Source organism: Nanorana parkeri, unplaced genomic scaffold (genome assembly GCF_000935625.1).
Source record: "Nanorana parkeri isolate BGI_ZX_2015 unplaced genomic scaffold, ASM93562v1 scaffold1004, whole genome shotgun sequence".
In the NCBI taxonomy this organism is placed as follows: domain Eukaryota; kingdom Metazoa; phylum Chordata; class Amphibia; order Anura; family Dicroglossidae; genus Nanorana; species Nanorana parkeri.
Window position 1 is genome coordinate 529,482 of NW_017307272.1, and position 25,356 is coordinate 554,837.

General features: G+C 41.1%; 1 protein-coding gene across 2 annotated transcripts in view; it reads right to left on the reverse strand.

Annotated features, from left to right (window-relative positions):
* The window catches only part of LOC108795773 (latent-transforming growth factor beta-binding protein 3-like), a 305,365-nt gene that overhangs the window by 229,583 nt on the left and 50,426 nt on the right, over positions 1 to 25,356 (reverse strand). For both annotated transcript variants that reach the window (XM_018567072.1, XM_018567071.1), the window contains exon 4: positions 16,796 to 16,901. In XM_018567072.1, the coding sequence (XP_018422574.1) occupies positions 16,796 to 16,901 (106 nt within the window). The remainder of the gene's footprint in view (positions 1 to 16,795; positions 16,902 to 25,356) is intronic.

Sequence of the window (25,356 nt, forward strand, 5' to 3'; positions counted from 1 at the left end):
GTGTTTCAAACTTTATCATACCTGGGATGTCTACTGGACTCTTGTTTGGACAGATTTAGGTGAGTTATTCCTAAGATTTACTAAGAATTACAGGCCTACAATATAAACAACAAATTTCCATGCAATAAATTGTACCGCTTTTGGTACAAAATTCCTGACATAATCATACCGCCAGGGAGGTTAAAAGCTCCTCCAGTCTTTCTACCATTTTCCCTCCCAGGAATGCTGCACCTTTCCCATTAAGATGCAGCCCGTCTCGGCTGAAGAGCCGATAGCCGACTGCGAAGTCAGCCCAGTTCTCCAGGAAACCAAATCCTTCCATCTGACACCAGCTCCGGAGCCACTTGTTAAGCTCCCTCAACTCGCGCTGTCTGTCCGGAGTGGCTCTGTTGAGAGACCATGTGGCAATAGAGTCTGTAGGGCCCTCGCGCATTCTCCCCATGACTATTTCAGATCATGCTCCAGTTGAGTTAATTTTGAACATCAATACTTCGAGGGGGAAGCAATATAATTGGAAGCTGAATGACTCCCTGCTACATGATCTGTCAACTGTCCAAGAACTGGAAAGTGTTTTAAAAATTACTTTCAGGATAATATAACCTGTAATTATATTGAGAGGCACACAAAGCAGTTATTAGAGGCAAGCTGGTTGCCATAGGGACTAATCGTAAGAGAGAGAGGACTCGGAATATACAACTACTATTAGAAGCGATCCAACAGTTGGAAACAACTCTAACAGCAGACCCTGGGATTTTGAGGGAACTCTAAATTCTGAATTCTGAAGAGAGAACAACTAAAAGCAGTCTTGGAAGCAGATACTAAGCGGGCATTCAATATAACTTCCAGACAATACTATGAGATGGGGAATATAACAGTAATTGAAAAAGCAGGAAAAGATCCAAGTCTATGTGCAAGTTATCACCCAATTTCACTTATGAATGCAGATACAAAGATTTACGCAAAAATTTTAGCACATAGACTACGCCCCTTTATTCCATCCTGGATACACCCAGATCAAGTTGGATTTATTCCGGGAAGAGAAGCGAGAGACAACGCCCTTAAGAATATTTCGTTAATCCATGTGGCGAGACAACAAAAAGTTACCAGTGCTACTCCTGTCAATTGATGCTGAAAAGGCCTTTGACAGAGTGGACTGGAACTTTATGTTTAAGACACTGACTATATTAGGCTTGGGGAAGAGGATGATCCATTGGATATCCGCATTGTATGTTAATCCAACAGCAAAGGTGAAAATCAACGTCACCCTGTTGCGGGAATTTACATTATATAATAGGACACGTCAGGGGTGCCATCTTTCCCCTTTGCTTTTTGCTCTGTCTCTTGAACCCTTAATAGCTACAATCCAGAAATATTCAGGGAATAGAGACACAGGCGGGGGAATTTAAAATTGCAGCATATGCGGATGATATTTTACTATATATAAAATACCCTAGAACAACGCTGCCCCAGGTTTTGAGAGAACTGCAGGACTATGGGGGACTTACAAATTTTAAAATTAATCTAGATAAATCTGAGATCTTAAATATAACAGTCCCAGAAAGAGAGAGACAGGCGCTGCTTCCCTACTTCCCCTTTCGGTGGAAAAGAAGGAGGCTTAGGTATTTGGGCATTAACTTAACTTCTAGAATCATTAGATTATATCAATCTAATTATATCCCGATATTAAATACAATTAAATCAGACCTGGCCTCCTTCTCCCTATGGAAGCTTTCATGGGTGGGGAGAATTAATGCGATTAAGATGATGATCCTTCCAGAAGCATTATTTGTATTCCAGATGATACCCATCGAGACACATATGATCTTTTTCAAACATTACAGAAGGTCATATTTAAATACATCTGGCAAAATAGAAAGCCGAGATTATCAGGGAAAACCCTGAGTAGGGCGAGACAGGAGGCTGACTGGCCCTTCCAAATTTTAGGAGTTAGCATTTGGCGGCACAATTGATCCGAATAGCTGATTGGAGGTTTGGGATAGGGCAGAAAAGCTGGGTACTGTTGGAGACAGCACTAAGTGAAACTACCTTAGCAGGGACAATCTGGACACTGCCGATAAAGAGACATATGTCTCCAAATACACTACCACTTACTACTTCAACTATAAGGACTTGGGTTCTAATACCATTACTGGGGAATTAATATTTCCCTCTGGGGAAATATGATTTATCTTATTTAAAATTGAGTAAATCCCCTAATTTAAAAGTAAGACATCCTGCAGGGAACTTCAATATATTATTTTTCAGAACTGAGAGAAAAGTGGGGAATATACCCCTTAGACTGGTGGAAATATCAGCAATTACAGCATTTCATTCAAACTTTACCTAAACCCTTGAGAACGGGTAGTAATTTAACAGCGTTTGAGTCCATGTTAGGATCTAAGCAGGCACCGCAACACTGACTCTCATTTTTCTATAAACCAATTAATAAAATGGAAAATGGAACATCACCTACATATTTGGGTAAATGGGAAAGGGAACTCATGCACACACTCACACAGGAGGAAGAAAAGAAAATACTAAGGTTAGTTACTTCCATAACCATTGATGTTAGAACATTGGAGACAAACTATAAATTACTATCACGGTGGTATAATGTCCACAGAAATTACACAGGATACATCACACAAATGAACCGTATTGCTGGCGATCATGTGGAGCTATAGAAACCTTTACACACATTTGGTGGGAGTGCACGAAGATAAGACCATACTGGGGCACGGTGAGGGATATTATTAGGCAAGTATGTGATGTATAGTTACCCATAGATCCCTGGGTGTTCTTATTTCACCTTACAACGGAATCGGCTAGGGCATATAAAAAATCCTTAATACCCCACATGTTGAATGCTGCCAAATTGTTGATCCTGAGACACTGGGGCACAGACAAAATTCCTTCTATTTTTGAGTGGTTTGCTAAACTGGACTCAACCAGGCTGTTGGAAGAAATGGTGAAGATGAAGCAAGATAAATATGCCTCTTTCTCTAAAACATGGGGAAAGTGGTTGGAATTTAAAGAATCAAACATATATTGCTCTTATGTGTCTTGAAAGTTGAGTTAAAGATTGATAGAGATGAACCACTTAATATGGAATTATAATCAATGGAAAGGGAAGATAATAGAGGGAATGAGAATAAGAAGGGGATGCCATTGAAAAGAACTTGGTAAAATAAAATTCATAGATAAAAGAGCCTTGGGGTTATAATTTGTGGGGTGGGAGGGGAGGTATGTGTTTTGTGGATTTCTTTTTGTAGTTATTTGTTAGGTACTATTCAGTTAGTAAATCTTGAATGGATTAGATATGACAAAAGTAGAATAAGAGAGTTGGAGAGGGAATAGATCTATGGGCCTTTATGGGGTACGGTACAGAAGGGTCATAGGCTGGGAAGAAAGGGGAGGGAGAAGGGGAAGGGGTCAAATTTAGAGAGAACCCTCAAGAAAGGAGGAAGCACCTTTGTTAGAGAATTTGATACACAGTTTAGAATAAAATTGATTAATTGTCACATAGGTATATTAATACCATGCATTGGCTATTTATAGGCAAATGCTCATAAACACTAGTAAGAATAATAATAATAATTTATATAATAATAAGAAGGCACTTTAATATAACGCAAAATACTGTCTATTTTGAACTATATTTTGAAATAAATTACTTCACAATTATATAAATAGATAATGACACCTAAAATGGGGTCACCTAAACACAAAGGAATATGGGGAGGGGGGAGGGATGGAAGAAGGTAGAGAGGGAACCTTCCCACCTTTGGAACCCAGAGATATCTGGGGTACAAAATTCTGGAACCCCAAATATATAGTGCAGTTGTAGACATGAAGGTATAGGTATAATAGTTGATAAAAAAATAGGAGGGCGACACAACTCTTTTCCACAGATCTATCGGGAGATAGCTGGAGATATAGTAAGGAAGAGTGGGATGAATGAAGGTTATATATGTATATTTATGCAAGAACTATAAGAGAATAAAATGTATTCGATACTGCTGTTAATGTATACATGTGAAAACTTGAATGAAGAGTTAATATATAAAATATATGCATGCATATATCAATAAAGTGACAGAGTAGATAGCTCCCTTCAACCTTCTATAATTATAAGTAAATATTCCATATTTCCATAGATTTGGTAGAAAAAAATGTGACTAACAAAAAAAATATATATATTACCTAATGAAACCACTTAAACATTACCCATGTAATAATCATTCATTAGAAAAAAAAAAACACATCCATATTCATTAGTCATCACCATTAAAACAGAATACTTTTAACCCCCTGTATAAGGATCCAAAAATCAGACAAAATAAATGGGCCCTTCGTTCCCCTATAATAATAAATACATTTTACATATTTCCGTATTCTTATCATCAAAAATATGGCCATCTTGCTGATCCTATTATAAGGAACCCAAGCCCTTTATACCAAATCAAATAAATTATTTCCTAAAAACTAGTCATTTCAGTGTCTACCAAGCCCATATACCATTACCAAAATATACATAATTAAGACAAAATGTACCCATAATAGCCACAAAAATCACTAAATCATTAACATTAAAGTATAACAAGTATAACATTTTTCAAACAAATAAGTACCCAGGATCAAAAACAAATAAAAGGCCATTGTTACGTTATGAGGTTCATATCTAATCTCCGTGAACATATGTATATCATTTTTGTAATTAAACATATTCCATGTTGGGTGACTAAATAGAGATGGGAAATTGTGTTATACTGTCCTGAAGAATTGATTACATTGGGGATTTTTTAATGTAATTAGGCATAGCATGTTAATGGTAAACGGTCAAGACAAGAGACAATGAGATACATGAATACTTCGGAGGCGAGACTCTTGAGTCTCACAATAGGTGCATACACTCTTGTCTCTGGCCAATATTAAAGGTTTCCTTGTTGCTAGTAAAACAACCAGATTGTCCCCCTGGTCTAGATAAAATCATAGCCTGGGGTTAGCCTAAGGACACCTGCCCATCTGGAATTTCCCGCTCATCTTAATAGATTCGCATAGAGGGGGGTTGGAGGTTCTGGCAGGGGGTATTTGGGAACGTCCAATCACAATACAGGAATTCCAATCTGAATAGATTGGGTATTGGGAGGCCACCTATCAAAGTCTCTCAATGCTTCCCTATGAAGAGCAGAGATATATATTAATCAAGGGGCAGGAAGAGGAAAGTGAGTCTTTTTAGACCACCAGGATGGGGCCCTCATGTGACAATTAATGGGTAAATATCCATATTCTCTTTCCCCACTTAATGTATGTCTACTGTTTGTCTGTTATATATCAATGTCTGTATATTTTGCATGTTTAAATCTTTTCTTTGTATTTTGTAGTTAAAAAGATTGTTGGTTTGCTGTATTTGCCTTGATACTATATACCAATAAATCTCTGTTATTGTGTTGAGCTCAAAAATCTCATGATTGAATCCTCAGAACCATATACTTGTAAGTTTGAACGCTTATATAGCGATTCATAACTTAAAATAGGAATTTGGGTAACATAATTGGCGACCACTTTTGGGACATGAGATTTTGAGTATCAGCACAATAGCACCTAGACCTGGGTAATACAGGTAAGGTTATTGGGGAGGTTTTCAAACTGTGGATCAGTTTACCAGTAGTATAAGGCTACAACAATCCTGTTTAATTATTTTGGTACCTTTTTATGTTAAATTGGTGGGTATTAGAAGATCTCGGAAAACGAGGGAGGATACTCCACATATTTCATTTTTTTAAAAATATATATAGAAATCCCAACATTGTATGTATATTGGAAGAACCATTAAAAACCGGTCAATTTAATGGGAAGGATATACCATGCGGGAACATTTCGCTTTTTGACTGATTTTTTAATTTGTATTGTGGCTTGCTTTTTGTTATGTTATTTTTGTTTGTGTTGTGCTAGCAAGCTAATTTTTATCAGTAAGACACAGAAATGTTGTTTTTGTTTTGGTGAAAAGCCTTAACGTTTTTGTTTACATTTGTTTTCAACTAAGTGCATAGTAGTTATTTGAAAATAACGTTGAGGACATTTTTGTCTTAAGGTATTATATGTGGAAAATACCTTAATTCTTTGAAAGGAAGCTTATAGAAGTGATTATAATCTTTTCAGATAGATAAGAGTTTTATTGGGCTTTCTGTGCATATAAAGCTGTGTATGTGTGGTCATTGGACCAGATAAAGATTAATTGAAGGATTGTGGTATGTACCACATTTATTTTTTTTGGTAACATAGTTTTTTGGAGAAGTACCACAGGAATTAGCCTGTAGTTTTAATATCTATTAAATTTAGCAAAATAAGTTTTATTGCCTTTGCAGGTGGAGTACTCTGCTATCCTTGCTTGTTAGACTGTTTGAGATTGGTATTGAGGGCATCTACAATTGTTTGCTGTCTCTAATGTCTGTCTGAATGTTCCCCTCTACTATTGGTTGTCGTGTGTTTACAGTATTGACTGTATCCCTTCACCTATGTTTTTCTTGGTGTCTCCCCTGTCAATTGCCATTCGGGCATAGTCTCAGGCTATACTATTGTTATTGTAAATTCTTGTGTCTCAATACTTGTGTGTATAAAATAGTCTAGTCATTGTGGAGCATACGTTTTTGATATTTTTTTTTTAAGCAGCACAAAGTACAAGAGTATGTAAAATTAAAACATAATGAAAAAACATTTAGTGAAGGAAAGAATGCACTACTCTTTGCTGCCTGTTGGATGGCTAATCAATATGAAAATTTAAGATTGCAGACAGAAACAATAAAAGAAGATCTTGAAAAAGCAAATGCCTCTATCAGTAGTTTAAAAGGTCTCTTTGATCAATGCTGATACTAGCCACCTACAGCTAAAAATAGAGAATGAAAGATTGCATGCAGGGGTTGATCATGTCGTTCAGAGGCTGAAGCATGCAGAGTGTGAAGTCAAACGGGTGTCTGCATGATCCAGCAAAGATACATTTGTTCAACCTCCACATACAATAGAATTTGATGTGGCTGATGTGGATGTTTCTAATTTCAACAGGAAATTGTCCACATCTAGTATATGTACTAAGGTAAATCAATCCTTGGAAGGGCTAAAAACTTTCAAAATTGCCCCTGCATTCTGTAAGCAGCCAGATAAAGTTGGTAATGTTCAGGTTTCAGCCATTGAATATTCTCAGTCTAAAGCCTTGCCTTTCACTAAAAGATGTTTTAACACTTTAGATAAAATCAAATGTTACACTTGTGGACTATTCGGCCATATTGAAAAATGTTGGTTTGTCCACCTATGGTGAAAAGACAGTGAAACAAAATCAATATAGGACAGCGAGACGCAATATGGAAGCATACTCACCTCGCTGGGGAACATGGCCTAGGTTTAACAAATATTAAAAGCCTAGATCATGGGTCCCATTTAGAACTATAGAGGCAGAAAAACAAAGATTAGAGACTGAGAATATGCATCTGAAACTCGAAAGAGATGGTTTTATGGTTTAAGAAACCATAACCAGTCTATTATATAGAGAGTGTATTACCTCACGTCAGTCCTAATCTATGTTATGATTACTTTTGTTTACATAATTGAGTAACAAGGAAGTTGATTAGCTATCATATAGATGTGCTGTGACTTATGAGACTTATAATGATTGGCAAATTATATATTACTCTTGTACTTAGAATAATTTACTTTGCTTATTCCTGAAGCCAGGAGTAACTGGTAACATATTATTACACTTATCTATATTCTGAAATGAAGTTATTTTGTCTGCTTCTTGACACTGCCTAATCTGCTTGGTGACCATTTCCTTAGCCTGTTAAAGGTATGCAGCATGTTTACCCTACCAGCCAAGGATGAAGCCCAACTGGGTTTGAAAAACTGGACGCAGATTCCAGAAATCGGATTTGGTGGTATATGCTATGGCGACAAAGTCGCCCACGGAGATAGGAGAGGTCACCCACACAGTGGGAATCAGCCGGAGAAACAGCAGAGTTTTTGGTGGGCATATGACAATGGATGGAGACAGAGGGCGTGGTTAGAATCAGAGAAAATGGCTGAAGGTTTTAGTTGTTCAAAATTGTTAAATGTGCAAATGTGAAGAAGTCTCATGGATACGTCTCCGTATATCGTTATCGTTTTCAACAAATGTCTTTAATACTCAGCATTTCAAAATAAGAATTATTTTGAAATTAGTCTGTCCTAAGGTATTATTCTTGAAAGCTGATACTGTATTTGGCATGCTAATAAAGTAGAATTTAAGAATCCAGACAAGTTGAGACCTATACTAAGTCAATGGTACCAAGTCAAAAAGCGTCCCTGGAGAAGGTTCAAGAAGCAAGTACAACAGGACCAGATCTACAATATGGACTGTAGTAAAAGATAGTTGTGACTTAGAACCTTGAGGTTTTTTTATAGCTTTTATTGCAACAAGAAAAAATAATGGACCACTGAGATTTAGAATGATGCACTGGGGAGAGTTATATGGTTAAAAACATTTCTTTATGACAATGGCAAATGCTAAATGGTTAATGGAGATTAGAGATAAACCATCATTGTTTTGTGTGTGGCCTAGTCTCACTGGCCACAAGGGGGGTACTGTTACGTTATGAGGTTCATATCTAATCTCCACGAACATATGTATATAATTTTTGTATACCGAGAGTAGTGTAAGATAAAAGAGCATATCCCCCGCATAGTCTCTATATCGTCCATCTAAGAGCAACATGGTAATAGCCTAAGCTAACGAGGAGACATCTGAGGCATTGATGATGAAATATTAGATAGCCAATCCAGCAGTTGTATGGGTTCCACATCTAAGAACTGAAAAAGCTCAGGCAATTAAGTTGGATATTGCAATCGGAACATAGAACCTTCTTTACGAACTTTCAAATGAAAGGGATGCCCCCATGTGTAGGTATTGCCCTGATTTTTGATAAGGGCTAAAAGAGGTTTAAACTGTTGTCTCATAGATAATGTCATCCGTGAGAGGTCTGGTAGGACCGTAATGTAAATGCCATCAATATCAAGGGCACCCTTTTCCCATGCTAGACGCATAATGGCTTCTTTCTCTGAAAAGAAGTGTATTCGACATAGCACGTCTCTAGGGCCAGCATCTAGAAGCACAGGACCCAGGATACGGTTGACTCTGTCTAATTCAATAACATTATATAGAGGCTTATTCACATAGGTGTTTAATATCATGATTACCTTAGCTTTTATATCCGGTCCAGATTCATGTATACTTCTCATTTTTATATTATTGCGTCTGCTTCTGTTTTTCCAAATCATCCAAAAGGAGTTGATGGTTCTGGAATTGCTGAGCCATAGAAGTATATGCATCCCTTAAATAGGTCACTTGATTTTGGAGGTCAGCATTAGAAAGCTCCAAAATATCCACTCTAGATGTAGTAGCAGAGAGATCAGCTTTGATATCATATTCTGGGGAGGAGGCGAACTCATCCCACCAGTACCAAGTGGAGCAGAACCTAGCCACCGTGTCCCTGAGGGAACTGGTGAGGTCCTCCATATGCCTGATATCCTTAATTTTGCTGAACCAAAGATGGATGGTGGGAGGAGAGACCTGTTTCCAGAGAGCAGGAATACAAGCACGCGCTGCATTAACCAGATGAACTAGAATGGAGTTTTTATACCCGTGTTATGGTGGAGGAGGACATAAGAGGGGGATCTGGGATTCTGAGAACTGCTGAGAAATGGAGTGGACCTGCGTCCAGAATAGAAAGACCAGAAGATGTGGAGCATACCCGCAGAGGAGGAGCCGCATCGCCAACAGCGATCACTAAAGTCTGGAAAGATTCCATTCAACTGCCGGGGAGTGCGGTACCAACGGGCCAATATCTTACATCCCGATTCCTGATATTTATTGCAGATGGAAGACCATCAATATTCTAGATTTTTCCGCGGGCGAAAAGATAACCCCCAAATCCCGTTCCCACCTAGTGAGGAAAGGCAGGGGTAACTCACACTCCGGGATAAGCAACAGCTGATAACATAATGAGAGGGCTTTCGGGAGAGGCCCCGAGGCGGTACATTCAGCTCGAAGCTCGTCAGGGAGCGAGTCAACAAAGTAGGACAGGGCACGGAGGAGAGGAAGTGAGCCAGTTGGTAGTGTCGCCAGTATCCCAAGGGAGCCAGAGTAGGGTCCACTGTCATCTCGGGCAGTGGTGACCACCGGGGACCCGGAGAAAGTGAGAAGTCCTGTATCGGTCTTTGTTGATCAATTGTAGAAACATGGGGTCCTGAGTTCCAGGAGGGAAGTCAGGAGACCCAATCACAGGGAAAAGCAGGGAGGGAGAAGGAGAAAGCAATTTGGAGTAAAAAATTGCACAAGCTATCTTCCAGGCCGGGCCTAATGTGGGGTGCGTGCGTATCGCTTGAGGAACCTTAGGGCACCAAGGGAGAGTCTTAAGAGGGAGCAGAGAGATTGACTGTTCGAGAAGTACCCACGGTTTCTGAGTGGCGTGGCGACACCAATCTAGAATACGTGCGAGGTGGGCATCACCGCTTTGTGGGCGGAGAGAGAATCAGTCGGTAACACGCCAGAGTCTCAAACCGAATTCATGGCTCGGACAAAATGGGGGCTGAGAATGAGGGAATATTGCTTATAATAAGGCAACGTAAAGCCGTCTGGGCCCGGGGCCTATCCCGAGTTTATTTGTTTCAAGACCTCTTCCAATTCCAGGGCCGTGATCGGTTGTTCCAAGATGTCAACTCGATGGACTTGTGTCTTTTTTCAGCCTGACTATGTAACTACCGTATGTAACCACCTCCATGTGCGATGTGGGAAGGCCGGAAGAGGTCAAATAGGCTCGGATACGGGATTGTCGCCTTTCTGCCCCCGATTGCTGGAGATTATAAAAGGGAAGAGTAGTAAGCCCGAAAGTTCTGCGATTTTCAAGGATCGATGTAACAGGGAGCCAGAGGGCGATTTCATAACTGGCATGCAGGTCCTGGATCTCTGTTGTCGCAAAGCCTGGGCCATGGATCTACTACACTGGTTACCAAACTCGTAGAAATGTATCCTACATTTAGCTAGCATCGCCTTGGCCCTGTGCAAGCACAAAGAGCGCAGGGAGTCTCTCAGCACAGAAAGTTGGTCCAACAAAGCCAGAGTGGGGTCACTTTTATGATGCGTTACCAGCAGATGAATTTGTGTCAATAGGAATTCAATCTGTCGGAGGCGTTGACACTTGACCCGGGAAACCAGCTTAATCAGGGTACCTCTAATGTAAGCCTTATGGGCTTCCCAGATCAAGTAGGGGGAACATTCCGAGGCTTCATTGAGAGAAAAGTAGAGAGACAGATCGGCTGCAAATTCTTCCACTAGGGCTGGCTCCTGGAGCAGGGTTTCGTTCAAGTGCCAACGCCAAGGTCTAGCCTCCGCGGATCCCAGATCTATCTTGATCGTTACCGGAGCATGGTCAGATAAGGAGATGGTACCAATGGCCGAGCTAGAGATCAAGGGCAGAACAGATTGATGAACAAAAAAGTAGTCGATGCACGTGTAGGTCTGTCGAGCTGATAAGATAAAGGAGTAATCTCTCCCTGTGGCCTGGTGAACATGCCAGATATCAACAAGCTGATGAGAGTGGAGGTATCTTTTAATAGGCGGGAGGTGGGATGCAGACCTGGAGGAGTCCAGGATAGGGTCCAGACGAAGATTGAAATCCCACCCCACTATCAGAGTCCCCTCCCTGAAGTCGTCCACCGCCTTCAAAACTCGCTCAAGGAATGGGATCTGTGTCTGATTAGGAAGATACAGATTTACCAGAGTGACCATCTGAGAGTGTCTTTCCCTTAACCATCAAAAGGCGCCCCTCCTTCCCTGCGAGTACGTCCACGTATAACCAGGGCAGGCCCCCGAGACAGGACTATGGACACCCCTCTGGAACTCTTTATCGGGGAGAAGCTATAGTAAGCTAGTGGGTATCTGTGGTCTTTGAACGAAGGGGCATGGCCCTGCCGGAAATGAGTCTCCTGGAGGAAACCAATATGAGCCCGTTGCCTGCTCTCTTTGGGATGCCTCTTGTGCAGACATTTCATTGTGTAACGTCTCTGCAGCGCAAGCCTTGGATCACAACTGCGGAGAGGGTACTTGCGGTTTGATCAGTTGATGGTCTCAATTACTCACTTTAGTATCGTAGAGAAATATAGAAGACCTTTCACATCATATAAACCGTACTGAAAGGTTGTGTATGTCAACTGAAGGAAATAGGTGGGAGAGGGTTAACTTCTGCAGGGTTAGACTGTGGTGAGACCCGGTACTGCACAGGGAATCCCAGTAGACGTATACTAAGAGAGACAAGTGACTTCCTTATAACGACAGTCAGCTGGACTTGACTACAAGCAAGTTATACTGTTATTCCCCTGGTCACACAATACAGATTTAACAGTCCCGGCTTAAGTACGGATAGTACGGATACTTGCGGTTGGAAGAACACTCCTGGTATCTCCTATGGCTGATGATGGTGAGCATCAGTAGTCCTCTCTCTAGCCGTCCTGGTCGGCAAACTCAGACTTCCCCCTTGATGTGCCTTGGAGCTACCCCCTGAGTGGGGTTTGCGAGGTGCTGGTCCCTGGTTGCTGCGGTCTGCGGTTGCAGAGTGTGAATCTTCGGCGTTCACTGTTGCAAACAGTCGGACGCTGAAGATTCGTTTGGCCCCGTCTTAAGGAGCCTCGTGCGCCTGCGCTAATAGGAGGAGGAGCCGAGGGTCTACTTGCGCCGCGAGGAGACGCTACAGCCCGTTGTGCGCATGCGCGGTCCCGAGTCGTGATCCCGGGACGTAACGAGGTAGGCTTCTTACACATTGACTGTGACACCACTGGGTTTGTCTAACATCATAGTCTGTGTGTGCTGCACCTTTTACATGGGAGAAAACAATTAGATCTAAAAGACAGAGGCTGTATGAATATGTGTACAACATACATACCTTCAATTTTACAAATGAGAGGCCTGTCAATTTGTATTTAGACACAATCGTAACATTAAGAACCTATGCACACTAGCAGCCGTGCTCGGCACAGTGCTGATGAGCTTGATGGCAACGCATCACATTGTTTACTTTTTTGTTAGAACTTTATTGAAATGTCACAAATTACATTTCAATAAATTCCAGGGAGATCATATAGGATGCAGCTTAACCAGTTGACATCCGCGGTGTTAAACCCCCTTCCCATCCAGGCCATTTTTCAGTATTCAGCGCTGCGGTACTTTGACTGACATTTATTCCGTAGCGGCAAGAGGTTAATATTACTTAACCTCTTCCAAGTATCCATCATTGTCCAGAAATTTTTAAAAAACATTGCTCAGTATTTGATCTGTCCTTAACGTACACAACAGCCATTCCTGTACTTTTTTCAGCACTGTGCTGTGCTGAAAAAAAGTACACCATGCTTGAAGATTTGGGTTTATCCTAATCCCAGAGGCAGTTTTAAAAAAATATTAAGGTTAACAAATGCCGATAACTTTGGACATTAAAAGCAACATCTCCTCGAGGAATAAATCAAAGTTTCGTAACATTTCAAGAGTAATAGGTTAAACAAAAATAAATATTTAGTATTTGATAATTACATGTTTTTGTTTGTTATACCATATAAGGCACAAAATGATGAAGCAACCAATTTGGGTTTAATGGTATTGATTTTATGTGTTTAAGTCTGTGATGGCCCCTACATTCCAGCGATGAAACATGTATTTAGGTTTACCTCAGCAACCGCTGAACAGGTGTTACCTAGTAACCGTTCAGTGCATGATAAATTACTTGGACGTGTCATTGGGTTGTCAACACATTCACGGAAGTTATGCATCACTGGCAGTGATGATTGAAAGTCCGCATGGCGGTGAGGGGTGATGATATTATTATACAAGATTTACTGTATATAGCGCCAATAGTTTGCGCAGCGCTTTACAATAAAATATGATATGTTGGTAGAGTATTTAATTTACTGCCCTGCATAGACACCATTGATGTTCCTTCTTACTGTAGCTGTCAGAGACTGGCAAAATTGGTTGAGGTTATCGAGCTAAGACTGCCTACCATTCTGGAGTTTATATACCTGATACTTTAACAGCACACTCCTGATGGGGGAGATATTTACATGAATGTACAGGTTTTAGTGCACACAAACTTTTACACTGATGGGATAATATAAGAGCTTGAAGAATTATTATCTATGCAGCATGATGGACTAAGTTATTTGGTATTCTGAGGGGGAATGGCTGCTGTGTAGGTTAAAGACATATCAAATACTGAGCAATGTTTTTTTAATTTCTGGACAATGATGGATACTTGGAAGAGGTTAAGTAATATTGAGCTGCATCCTATATGATCTCCGAGAATTGTAGAAATAGATGTTATTCCAGTTGATAAAAGTGATATTGCCTTTTCTAAGAGCAACAGCACTATAGGCATTTTCCCTTATACAATTATATTGCTGAACAGAGATTTGAAGATATACATAATTTAGTGCACACATTTAGAATCACCCAGTACATAAGAAGTAAATGCTATATGCCATATGAGCATATAGCTCATACAAGACATTCCCTTTAATATGCAGAACTGTGAAGTCATATTTTAAATGATTTCATCAATAAAGTATGTTGATATTTAAACATATGGCTTCACACAGAACAGTAGTTGAGGATCTGTAGTAGTTCCCGTTACGGTAAGTTGTAAAAAGTATTCATTGCAATTTAAAGTAGTACTAAAGGCTGGGTGGTTTTTACCTTAATGCATTCTCTGTATTAACCACTTGAAGACCAGGGTGTTAAACCCCAGGCCATTTTTCAGTATTCAGTGCTGCAGTACGACTGACTGATGTTTTTTCAGTCATGCAACGCTGTACTGAAATTAATTTTATACCATTTTTTGGGGACAGATAGAGCTTTCTTTTGGTTTTATTTAATCACCACTGGGGTTTTCATTTTTTACTATATAACAAAAAAAGTACCCTAACTTTTGTAAAAAAAACCTGTTTCCCTATGAAATGTTATGAAACATTTATTATCACCCCAACGTTTTGGTAAAATTGTCGGGTAAATCGACACCAAACATGTCAAGCCTTAAAATTTCGCGCACCCATGAAATCGCAGAAAACGAGCACACCCAAAATTGGCCATAGGCGACACTTTAAAAGCTTTTACCGCTCATCAGTTTAATGTTATCAGTAATTAATGGGCCCTAGAATTATTGCTCTCGCTCCGACATTAGCGGCGATGTGTAACATGTGCAGGACAATAGGCAGAATTGTCGTTTTCGCATGTTGGCGCACCCGATGCATGTTTACGTGTGTATGTGGGGGGGGGGGTACTTTAAAAAAAATGTTGTGTTATTTTGTTTATGACTATTTTTTTAGCTTTATATTTTTTATGCTTTAATTTAATTTTAAACTTTTTTTTACACTTAACTTTATTGCTATCACATAGGGTACTAAGTAATCCTGTATGTGATAGCCAATTCACATGACAGGCCCTCTTTATGGAGACATCAGGGGTCTGCAAGACCCCTAATGTCACCTGGCGACCCCCAGAGAAGCTGATGAAGCAGAGATCTGCTTCACCAGCTTCTCACCGGTGTTCTGCATCGGAGAGTGACACTGAATGCAGGAAGTGATGTAATATACATCACTTCTTGCATTCGTAGAGACAGGAGAAGAGATCAAAGGGAGTTCGTGTACTCAACTCCCTTTGATCTCCACTGAGAGCGTCACCGTGCCGGTCCCAGCCGCACCGGGAACAGCAGATCTCTGGACCGGCAGCAAGTAGGTACGGGGGGGGGCGTATACCCGCAGCTCCTGCAAGCGATCGGGCTTCTCTAGAGATGCCTGATCACTTGAATGTAAACAGCCATCGCTGGCTGTTTACATTGTTAACAGTTCCCCACTCGTGTGCGCGCTGATCGCTGCACACAAGTTGGGGGAGGGGCAGGACGTCTTAAGACATCCTCCCGCTCCTACAAGACTCCTGCCCGGCCGTTCCGGAAGGGCCATGGACAGGTGTTGGTTAACGAATAAAGCACCCAGTACTTTTATAAAACCCCTGTCCCCCCACACTTATCTGCAGCTGCTTGTATCCTCCGCCACGGCCAGGAAGATATTTCGGGTTCCCCAAACTTCCTGGTTGTGGGGGAGGGTAGTGAGGGCAGAGGAGCCATAGGCTCCTTCTGCTGTCAGTCAAACTGTGACTGCAAGAGTGGGGGCATGGCTGACCCCACCCTTTGTGTGTCTATGGACGCGCACAGCTAGGTTCGGGCACGGCCGTGAGCGTGCGTGCACGGGTGCCTCCACAGCAACATTTTGGACACCACTAGAGAACGAGAAAATAAAGACTAAAAAAAAGCTTTTTTTCAAAGTAAGTCTGGCTCCCATAAATAGAAAAAGTAAAACAAGCAAAGGCTTAAGGTCACTAACTCTTGCTTAGTTATGTGAAATGCTTTGTGCATCACAAAACAGATGTTTGACACATGCACAAGGAAAACATTTTGCCAGTTTTAGTTGAAAATCATTAAATTCAAAATCCCACTCCTGTGAAAACTTTTTTTTTGGATTTGACTCTGCAAGAGAAAGGAAGTCAGAGGACATATTTCCATGGGAGTCACAGACCGCAATAAAAACCTGACAAAGGTGCTAGTCCTCCCTCTCTCTTTCCAATACTAAAACAAAACATAATAAGATGTCTGTTCTTTACAAAGAACAGATTTGGAAAACATACATGAGCAGATCCAATACATAATCCTATCTTTGTTTATGTAATACTCACATGGTAACTGTGGACACTTGTTACATTTATGCTGTCCCCATGCTGTTCCAACACTGCCACAACAGTCCTCTTCTTTAGTAAGTCCAGGTAGAGGGTTACTACCACACTTAAAAAAAAAAACACAAATCTACTGATTTAATTTGTAATTCCTTAGGCATTTCTCACACAAGTACCTTCACATTCATGCACCATATAAATACATTTCCCATGTTTCTTTAGATAATAGTAGGATATAACAAAATAATTTTAAATAATAGTAGGATTTAACAACTGCAACAACCAGAAAATATCTACTGTTATCCAGAAATCAATGCAACTTCTAAAGTGCTAAATTGCTTCACCTAAACCAGGATTCAGGAGGAATCAGCTGAAATGAAATAAAGATCCATGATGTTTGGGCACCTATCTAAAGACATCAATAAACCCAGGCCTAGTAACACTCAGCTATTAGAGATGAGGTTCAGGTTTGGGTCGATGCAGAGTATGACCCAAACTATGCCTGGTCACAGTTTACCAAAACGACAACATTTTTGGTTAATTTGCTTCAGTGCCAATAGGTTACCCCGATAATGCATTGCATTAACTGAACTGTGGCATAATATAAGACAAAACACACCACGCTAAAGTGCATATACCAAAATCATAAAAAACATAAAATCATAAAATAAATCTCAAATACAAAATATAAAAGAAAACAATGTAATTGTGATGTTATATAGAAACAAGCGTCTAAACAGTTCAAAGTGCAGTGTGAGGTGCTCCCAACTCAAGATTTGAGTGTGGAGAAGTCTCATTGACAAAATGCATCGGGAAGGAGTTTACATGTTGACGCCATCACGCCTGCCTCAGGGAGCTTCCGGGAGAGAGGAGGATTGCAGCATATGGGCTTTTAGTGGGAGTAAGCTTTCACTGACCGGAAAGAACTGAGCGGGGACTGGCGGATTTCTTTTATACAGCGCTGCTTGTTTGTTCTGATGAAAGTTTTTAGAGCATTTAATATTACATTTTATAAAAGATATTACACTATGTAGTATGTATTTTTTTTCCTTCATGGGATATGAGAACAAAATGAGGAGTATCTTTATGATGGTTGATTAACCATTTTCTGTCTGGAGTGGAGGAGAAGTTATACCCACAGGGATTATGTAGAGCGCTTTTAGACCATCCTGTTTGTGGTCTGAAAATTCTGGTGAGTGCATTAATGAACACACACCTTTGGAGCTGTCACTTGGACAAACCTTTTGGTTGTAGTTGAGCATGGGGTGGACTTGCAATACACATTTGGGACAATATTAAAAAGATATTTGGTTTTATTTATCGTGACTTTCATAAACTTAAATGTGGAGCACATCACACTGCACTTTAAACTGTTTAGACACTTGTTTTTTCTATATAATATCACAATCATATATAACAAAGTACCAAGCCCCTAAACTTTTGGTTTAATTCTGGCCCCAAGACATTATTATTCCATACAGCATACCTTTCTCCTGCCCCTGTTGCTGGCCATCCACCATTGACATCTAATGAATGCCTCAGTATTGAGGCATCCATTAATGAAAGAGTTAAGCTTTTTCAGACACCCGATCCCTTTCAGGAATCGGGTGTCTGACAGTGAGAGCAGAGCAAGATTTGCAACTCTGACAGCTGGTATAGATCAGGAAATCCCGATGTATACCAGTTTTTTTCCCCCTAAACCCCCTTTCAGCAATAGAAACATAAGCTATAGGTTTCTATTCCTGAAACAATGTTGCAGTTTTCTGATCATTGTTGGAATGATCAGAAAACCTTTAGTGACATCTGATCCTGAAAATATCAGTGTCACTAAGGTTATTTTGGCTGTTCTTAAGTTTGAAGCAGCCTGGTGATAACCAAAAATTAATTAATTAAATTATCAAGCAGTAATAGTGAGATTAGTTCACAAGGACTGCTTGATATAATTAAAATTAAAATGTAAAAAATTAAAAAAAAAAACTAGTGAAACGTAAAAATAAAATAAAAATGATATATTAAAATATATTTTTATACCATCATTAATATAAAAATGAACCCCTTACAATGAAAATCTGCAGCTGAGCTGCAGATTTTTTTTCACCCTAAGGGGTTAATTTTTTCAAAAAACCCTCATGGCAGTGATGTACAAAGTATGTCGCTGTCACCAAGTGTGACACTTAGTGACAGTGACATTGTATGCCAGGTGACCACTTTTAGCTTTAGTTTTTAGAGAAAAAAGATTAAAATGTTAGGGTTTAGTTTTAGGCTGAGAAGTACAGAACAATTTCTAAAATCCTAGGGATGTGAGGTTTTTCCAAATAAAGGACAAATGTATTTATTGCATTTTTTTAGTTGTGCTGTTTTTCTAAAAAATACTACAATTCAAAACTGGGGAAAAATGGTTTTCTTTATGTTTTTTCCTCTTTTTTTATATTTTATTTGTCCTAAGTGAGGCGTTAGGTACACATTTGTGATATAATTATATAGCCCTTTCTGTCCTCTAAAAACAATATATAATATGTGAGGGTGCTCTTTGTAAAGCTGCCCACACACCTTACAATTTATCTGCAGATTTTCTGTGGTCAGATGGAAAAAGTGCAACAGATTGGCCCAGGTGGAGATTACTCCATCCACACAGTTAAGTGTAGAAGGAGGAATCTGTTGCACCTTTTCCATCTGACCACAGAAAATCTGCAGATAATTGTAAGGTGTGTGGGCAGCTTTATAAAGTATATTACTGACGTGGAAAAATCACACAGCAAAAATGTAAAAAATGTGTCAGTCATTTACGAACAGAAACTAAAAACAAGCTCAGTCATGAAGGGGTTAATGATGCACATGTGTTGTTTACAAACAGCTATATTACTGTTACGGACACTGTACTACCACTATTGTTTACCCAGTAATACTGTGCATTACAATTCTATTACCATTTGTAACAATGTGTCATGCGCCCGACTTTGGGAGAGGTACAGTGGATCCCAGCTGTAGTTCTAACTTGTTGTGATAAGCGGTTGTCAGGCTATAATCCCAGGCGGCTCTCTCAATCACAAACGGAGAGTTTGGGATTTAGATATTACGGAGCGCTAAATTAATAAGCAAAAGGTGAAGTTGCACAAGGAATATTAAGCCATATTCCTTTTAGCTGATCACATCAGGGAATGGTAATGATGAAATGTGAATAGATAAGGCAGTCTCTAGGTCAAACAGCAGAGGCAATTCACTTAAACAGCATAAGTATATGTGCATTGGTATAGTATGAGTGGATACTGAGAAGGCTCCACTAGGTGGCAGAGTATAGGTTCCAACAGAAGTGAACAACAGTCCATTAGCAGATACTTGCAGTTTAGGTGAAGAATCCAGTGGCTCAAATGAGGAGGACTCCAGGGGAGGCTGGCTGCTGAGGGAGATTTGGGATCCGGTTCTGCATGGTTGCAAGGGACATGGAGAGGTTCCTGGGGTGTTTGGGCAACGATCCCAATAATCGAACACCCTACAGCGTTCCCAGCAGGTTTAAATAGCCCGCGGCCGTGACGTCATGCGGCCGCGGCGTGCTTCCGCGTTCCAACGTGGAACGCACAATACCTCCTGTCATGGGGGGGGGAGGAGGCCTGCGAAGGTCTACCCGGCCGATGCGTTCCAGCGTGGACCGCAGTCGGCCAGTGCCGCGAACCCGAGGGACGTCACACAATGCAATTGTGTGCTGTGGTGCATGTCTGCACAGGAAGAAATAATAACTGAGGACAAGATTGTGTTTATATTTTTTTGCCTACTCAACAACTTTGTAAATAACTTTTTGCTACCACATTGGAATTGGGTGTTACAGTGTACAAGGCTGAAGAGATAAAACTCAAGAAGCAATATTGTGCTGTTAACATACTGGTAGATGAAAAACTTGCACATAACTTCTTTTTACTGTGACATGATGTTTGATGTGGCAGCATATGAAGATCATATATGATAAAACTCAGAAAACATAACATGCAGCATTAGAGAACTTTAAGGGAATAAAATTCAATTGGGTTTTAATATACAGACATATACTATGTCCTCCTATGACCCAAAACTCAGCAATAGCAGATAAAGCTATTGCGCGCTACATGCTGATAACGCAGTCAAATATCCCGACAATATTGTCAGGATCCACCCCGCCAACTGATTGTCATCTGGCTCTGCCTCTCTGGAGCTGTGCCCGCTCCCTTCCCCTGTCCGTCCCTCCAGTCAGCGCTGAAGGAACGGAGAGGGGACTCCTCCAGTCCTCCCAGTCAGCAGCATAGTTTCTCGGGGCAGGGTTGGTGGTGTGAGCTTGCCAGGCCGGAGGTTACAGTGCCGCTATAAACTGCAGCAGACGCCAGGGGGATAGAGAGGTGGTGTGAGCTGACGGGGCCAGAAATTAGAAGGTCATGTACTATTACAACATAGACTCACCTGCTGCAGGGATCACTCTAGATGTGTTCAGTATGGCTGCTGTGGATGGCGCTGGTTTACATTTACCACTTGAAGACCAGGGTGTTAAACCCTCTTACTGGCCAGGCCATTTACCAGTAGTCAGTGCTACAGTACTTTGACTGGCATTTATTCTGTCATGCAACGCTGTACTGAAACAAATTTTATACCATTTTTTGGGGACAGATATATCTTTCTTTTGCTGGTATTTAACCCTTCCGCTGCCAACCCCTCCGGAACATTTTTCAAATCAGCTGGCCAAGCCATTTTTGAATTTTCTGCAATTTTTTCCTATTGATTTGATTTAGGGGTTAATCACCACTCCGGGTTTTTATTTTTTACTATATAACAAAAAAGGGGAAAAAAACCTGTTTCCCTTTGAAATGTTATGGAACATTATCAGTGTTATTATAAGTGTTATCAGTAATTAATGGCCTTAAAATTATGGCTCACACTCCGACGTTCGCGGTGATATGTAACGTGTGACACAATAGGCGGAAACATTGTTTTCGCACGTTGGCGCACCGGACTCATGCTTGCGTGTGTATGGCGGGGGAATTTTTTTTTAAATTGTGTTATTTTACATTTTTTTTATTTGTGACTTTTTTTAGCTTCTTTATTTTTTTCTGCTTTAATTTTTTTTAAACTTTTTTTTTTACACTTAACTTTATTGCTATCACATAGGGGGCTAGGAAATCCCCTATGTGATAGCCAATTCACATGACAGGTCATCTTTATGGAGACATGAGGGGTCTCCAAGAGCCTTGATGTCCCCTAATGAACCCCAGAGAAGCTGATGAAGTAGAGATCTGGCTTCTGTACCGGCGAGTGACGGAGGAATGAGGAAGTAATGTAATATACATCACTTCCTGCATTCGGGGACAGGAGAGGAGATCAAAGGGAGATTGTGTACTGATCTCCACTGACAGAGTCGCTGTGCCAATCCCAGCCTCACCGGGCACAGCGGATCTCTGGACCGGCAGCGGCAGGGAAGGCGAGGGCGCACACCCACACCTACTACAAGCAATTGGGCGTCTCTAGAGATGCCCGATCGCTTCAATGTAAACAGCCATCGCTGGCTGTTTACATTGCTGACAGTTTCCCCACTCGTGTGTGCGGTGAGCGCCTCAGCTTCCAGAAACATACCAGGGAAGCTCTCCTGTTTTTCCCTTTGATACACATATGTTTGTAAGTCAATCTATTATTTGTCATAACTAAATATATATTTACATTACACCACTCTATTTGTGCAATGACATGTAAGGTGGGCTCTCTCCAAAGAAATGTATATGTATTTGAAAGTGCCACATATAATTACATATTGTAATTCTGGTGTATTTGATTGTATTGCAGTTTTACAGAACTATCCACAGAAGTAAATTCAGTTTTGGAATAAAACACCACACTGCTTCTGTCAGTTTTGTTAGCTAGCTGTCAGCTAAGTGTTAGTGGGAAAGCATAGTCAGTGCTACCGTGTATGCGTAGTATACAGATGTACAGCTGATTTCAGCTGATGTATGGCTGAAATCAGCCATACAAGCCTGAAGTGAATAGCCGGACAGCGTTCTGCTCACTTCGCTTCGGCTGGGTTATTCACTCGGCTGCCTTTGGCAGCTTTGTGAATAACCCTCTTAGTTTCCTGCAAAATCAGCTGGTTCCCAAGCACTGGCCCTGCTTTGGGAGGCTCATTTCCCTTGCAGGATCTTATGGCGCCACCCTTGTGTGCTAGTAAGCTGTGTGTATCTTTACATTAGGTGTCCCCATCAGAGTGTCCTCTTGCATTAGTTGTCCCCATTGGAGTGCCCTTTTACATTAGTAACTTACATAAGGGGCCTGTTAGGGTGCCACCCCCTGGCAGGTGACACGGGCTTCCCTGAGGGGCGGGGTCTAAGTACCAGCCGGTGTTCACCAGAGCTCTTGATGGTGGAGATGGGCTAGGTTGCTTGCTGGTACCAGGTCGCGATCCCCAGGTTTGCCCTGCCAAGGGATAGATGAGAACAGGAGGGCTATAAGGAGGAGACAGTAGTCAGATCCAGGCAGAGTTCAAGGCAGGCGACTAGCAGAGGGCGGTCAGATAGTCCCAGTTTAGCAACAATTAATCAGAGGATAAACGCAGGAGACAAGAGCAAAGTCGGGTATAGGCAGAAGATCAAGATGGGCAGCAAGCGAAGAAGGGTCAGCAACGACAAAACAGCAGTAGTATAAGCTCTTAGACAAACAGGAAGCTGGCAAAAAGACACAGCAACAGCTCCTTGCAGAGGAGCTTAAATAGCTTTCTGAATCAGAGATGACACACCCAGCCTCAGGGTACTCTGGAAGTCCTGGTCTGGAATCTTTTACTATTACTAGCCATATTGGCCTGTACCCTGTGAGATTCATTAGTAGCGGATCTTCTGGAAATCCTGGCTGGGATTCTCAGAGGAGAATGGTAAACCCTGACTTTGAGCTTACCATAACAGGGCCACTCTAATTGGGACAACTAATGTAAGGGGGCACTCTAATAGGGACAACTAATGAGTGTCCCTTTACATTGGTTATCAATAAAAATACAAAGCGCTGAAGGTATTAGATAATGTGTATAAAAGGTGGAAGATAGGTTTTCAGGCGGGTCGGCCTGGAGCCTATTAATATGTATTAGATGTGATTAATAAACCAATACAAAAGTGCTGTAATAAGGATAAAACATAAAAACCAATCAAATTGTCCAATGAAGTCATATAAAAATCTTGTGAAACATCAAAAAGTGTTCCCTATGGAGAAAGTTCGGTGAACGGTGAACACCGTGTGCAAACAAAGATAGCAGTGTATTTACAGGTGGTCCGAACTGCCCCTCTCGGGTGGGTACTCACCAAATAGAAGTTGGTCAAAAGAGCTCTTAGTGAGTAATAGCGTAGTTGGACTTGAGCGCAAACGTGTTCTCTACGGGTCCCGGCAGATGAACACTTGGCTTTCTCCCCTATATCGCTGGCTGTATCTCAGGGATGAGGAGATCAATCCTTTTAGACACGGTGTTGGTAAAGTGCTTTGTCGTGGTCCCACAGGGTTTTAGAGACGAACAAAGAAGAGAACCTTCATAGCGTAGTATGTAAAACCATAAACTTTTATTCCAATACGGCTCACAAGGCAAAAAATTCCGGCCGGCTAGAGCAGCTCAGGAACAAACATAAAAGTCTCGTGTCAAACAAACTAGCATCTGCCCTCCTTGACGCGTTTCGTCAGGTGACTTCCTCAAAAAGAAGGTAGATGCAAGAGACACGGGGTGAGTGATATAAAAACCATTCCGCTAATTGGTCCCAATTAGAAGAGAACCAATTATCAAGCAGCGGAGAAAAAAAGTCTTACACAGAGACATCATTAACACACAGAGAGCCCATAGAGCAGACGTTTTTCGCCTGCTCTACGGGCTCTATGGCTGAGCCGTTGTGCCTTCGTTTTCAGGGTCCCCCATGAGAGCGGGCGACCCCGAAAACTACGGCGGGGGGTGCGGGCAGAAACGATCGCCACTGCTCAAATTAATACAAGTGGTCTGATCAAACCACTTGTAGTAAACAAGCGGCGGCGGCTCCACAATGTACATTCAGCTCTGCTTGTCCGGAGCCGGGCTAAATGTACTTAAAAACTACTCGCCCGGCACCCAAAACTGCATGTCCCGAGCGTCGGGCGATAGGAATTCCACACCCCTGATTATATATATATAATTAGCATGTTTTAAGTAACGATCTGTGAATAGTCAGATTTATCTATCTAGCCCTGTGGTTTCTTTGTGTATTGTGCTCAGAAAGGGAAGTTTGATGTACGCTAACATTCATGATCTTTTTTCAGTACTTGCTGGCCATACTTCAGTTTTGCATATTTATGGAATGTGGTGGCACCTTTCCACCTCCCTTGCTTTGAATTCAATCAATAGGTCTTTGGCTTATGACATTCCACAGAAAGCCTCTGTTATATCCTTACCATCAACAATTTCTCAGGTTTTCTTTTGCTTTTTTTTTTGTTTTCTTCTTTTATATATTTAATCACTCAAGACCCAGTACCGTTTTATCTAAAGCCAACCCATTCGAGGCTGTGAGCGAGCGGAAGCTGTGAGCAGCAAGCGGAAGCCGGAAGGTGAGGGAGACGCG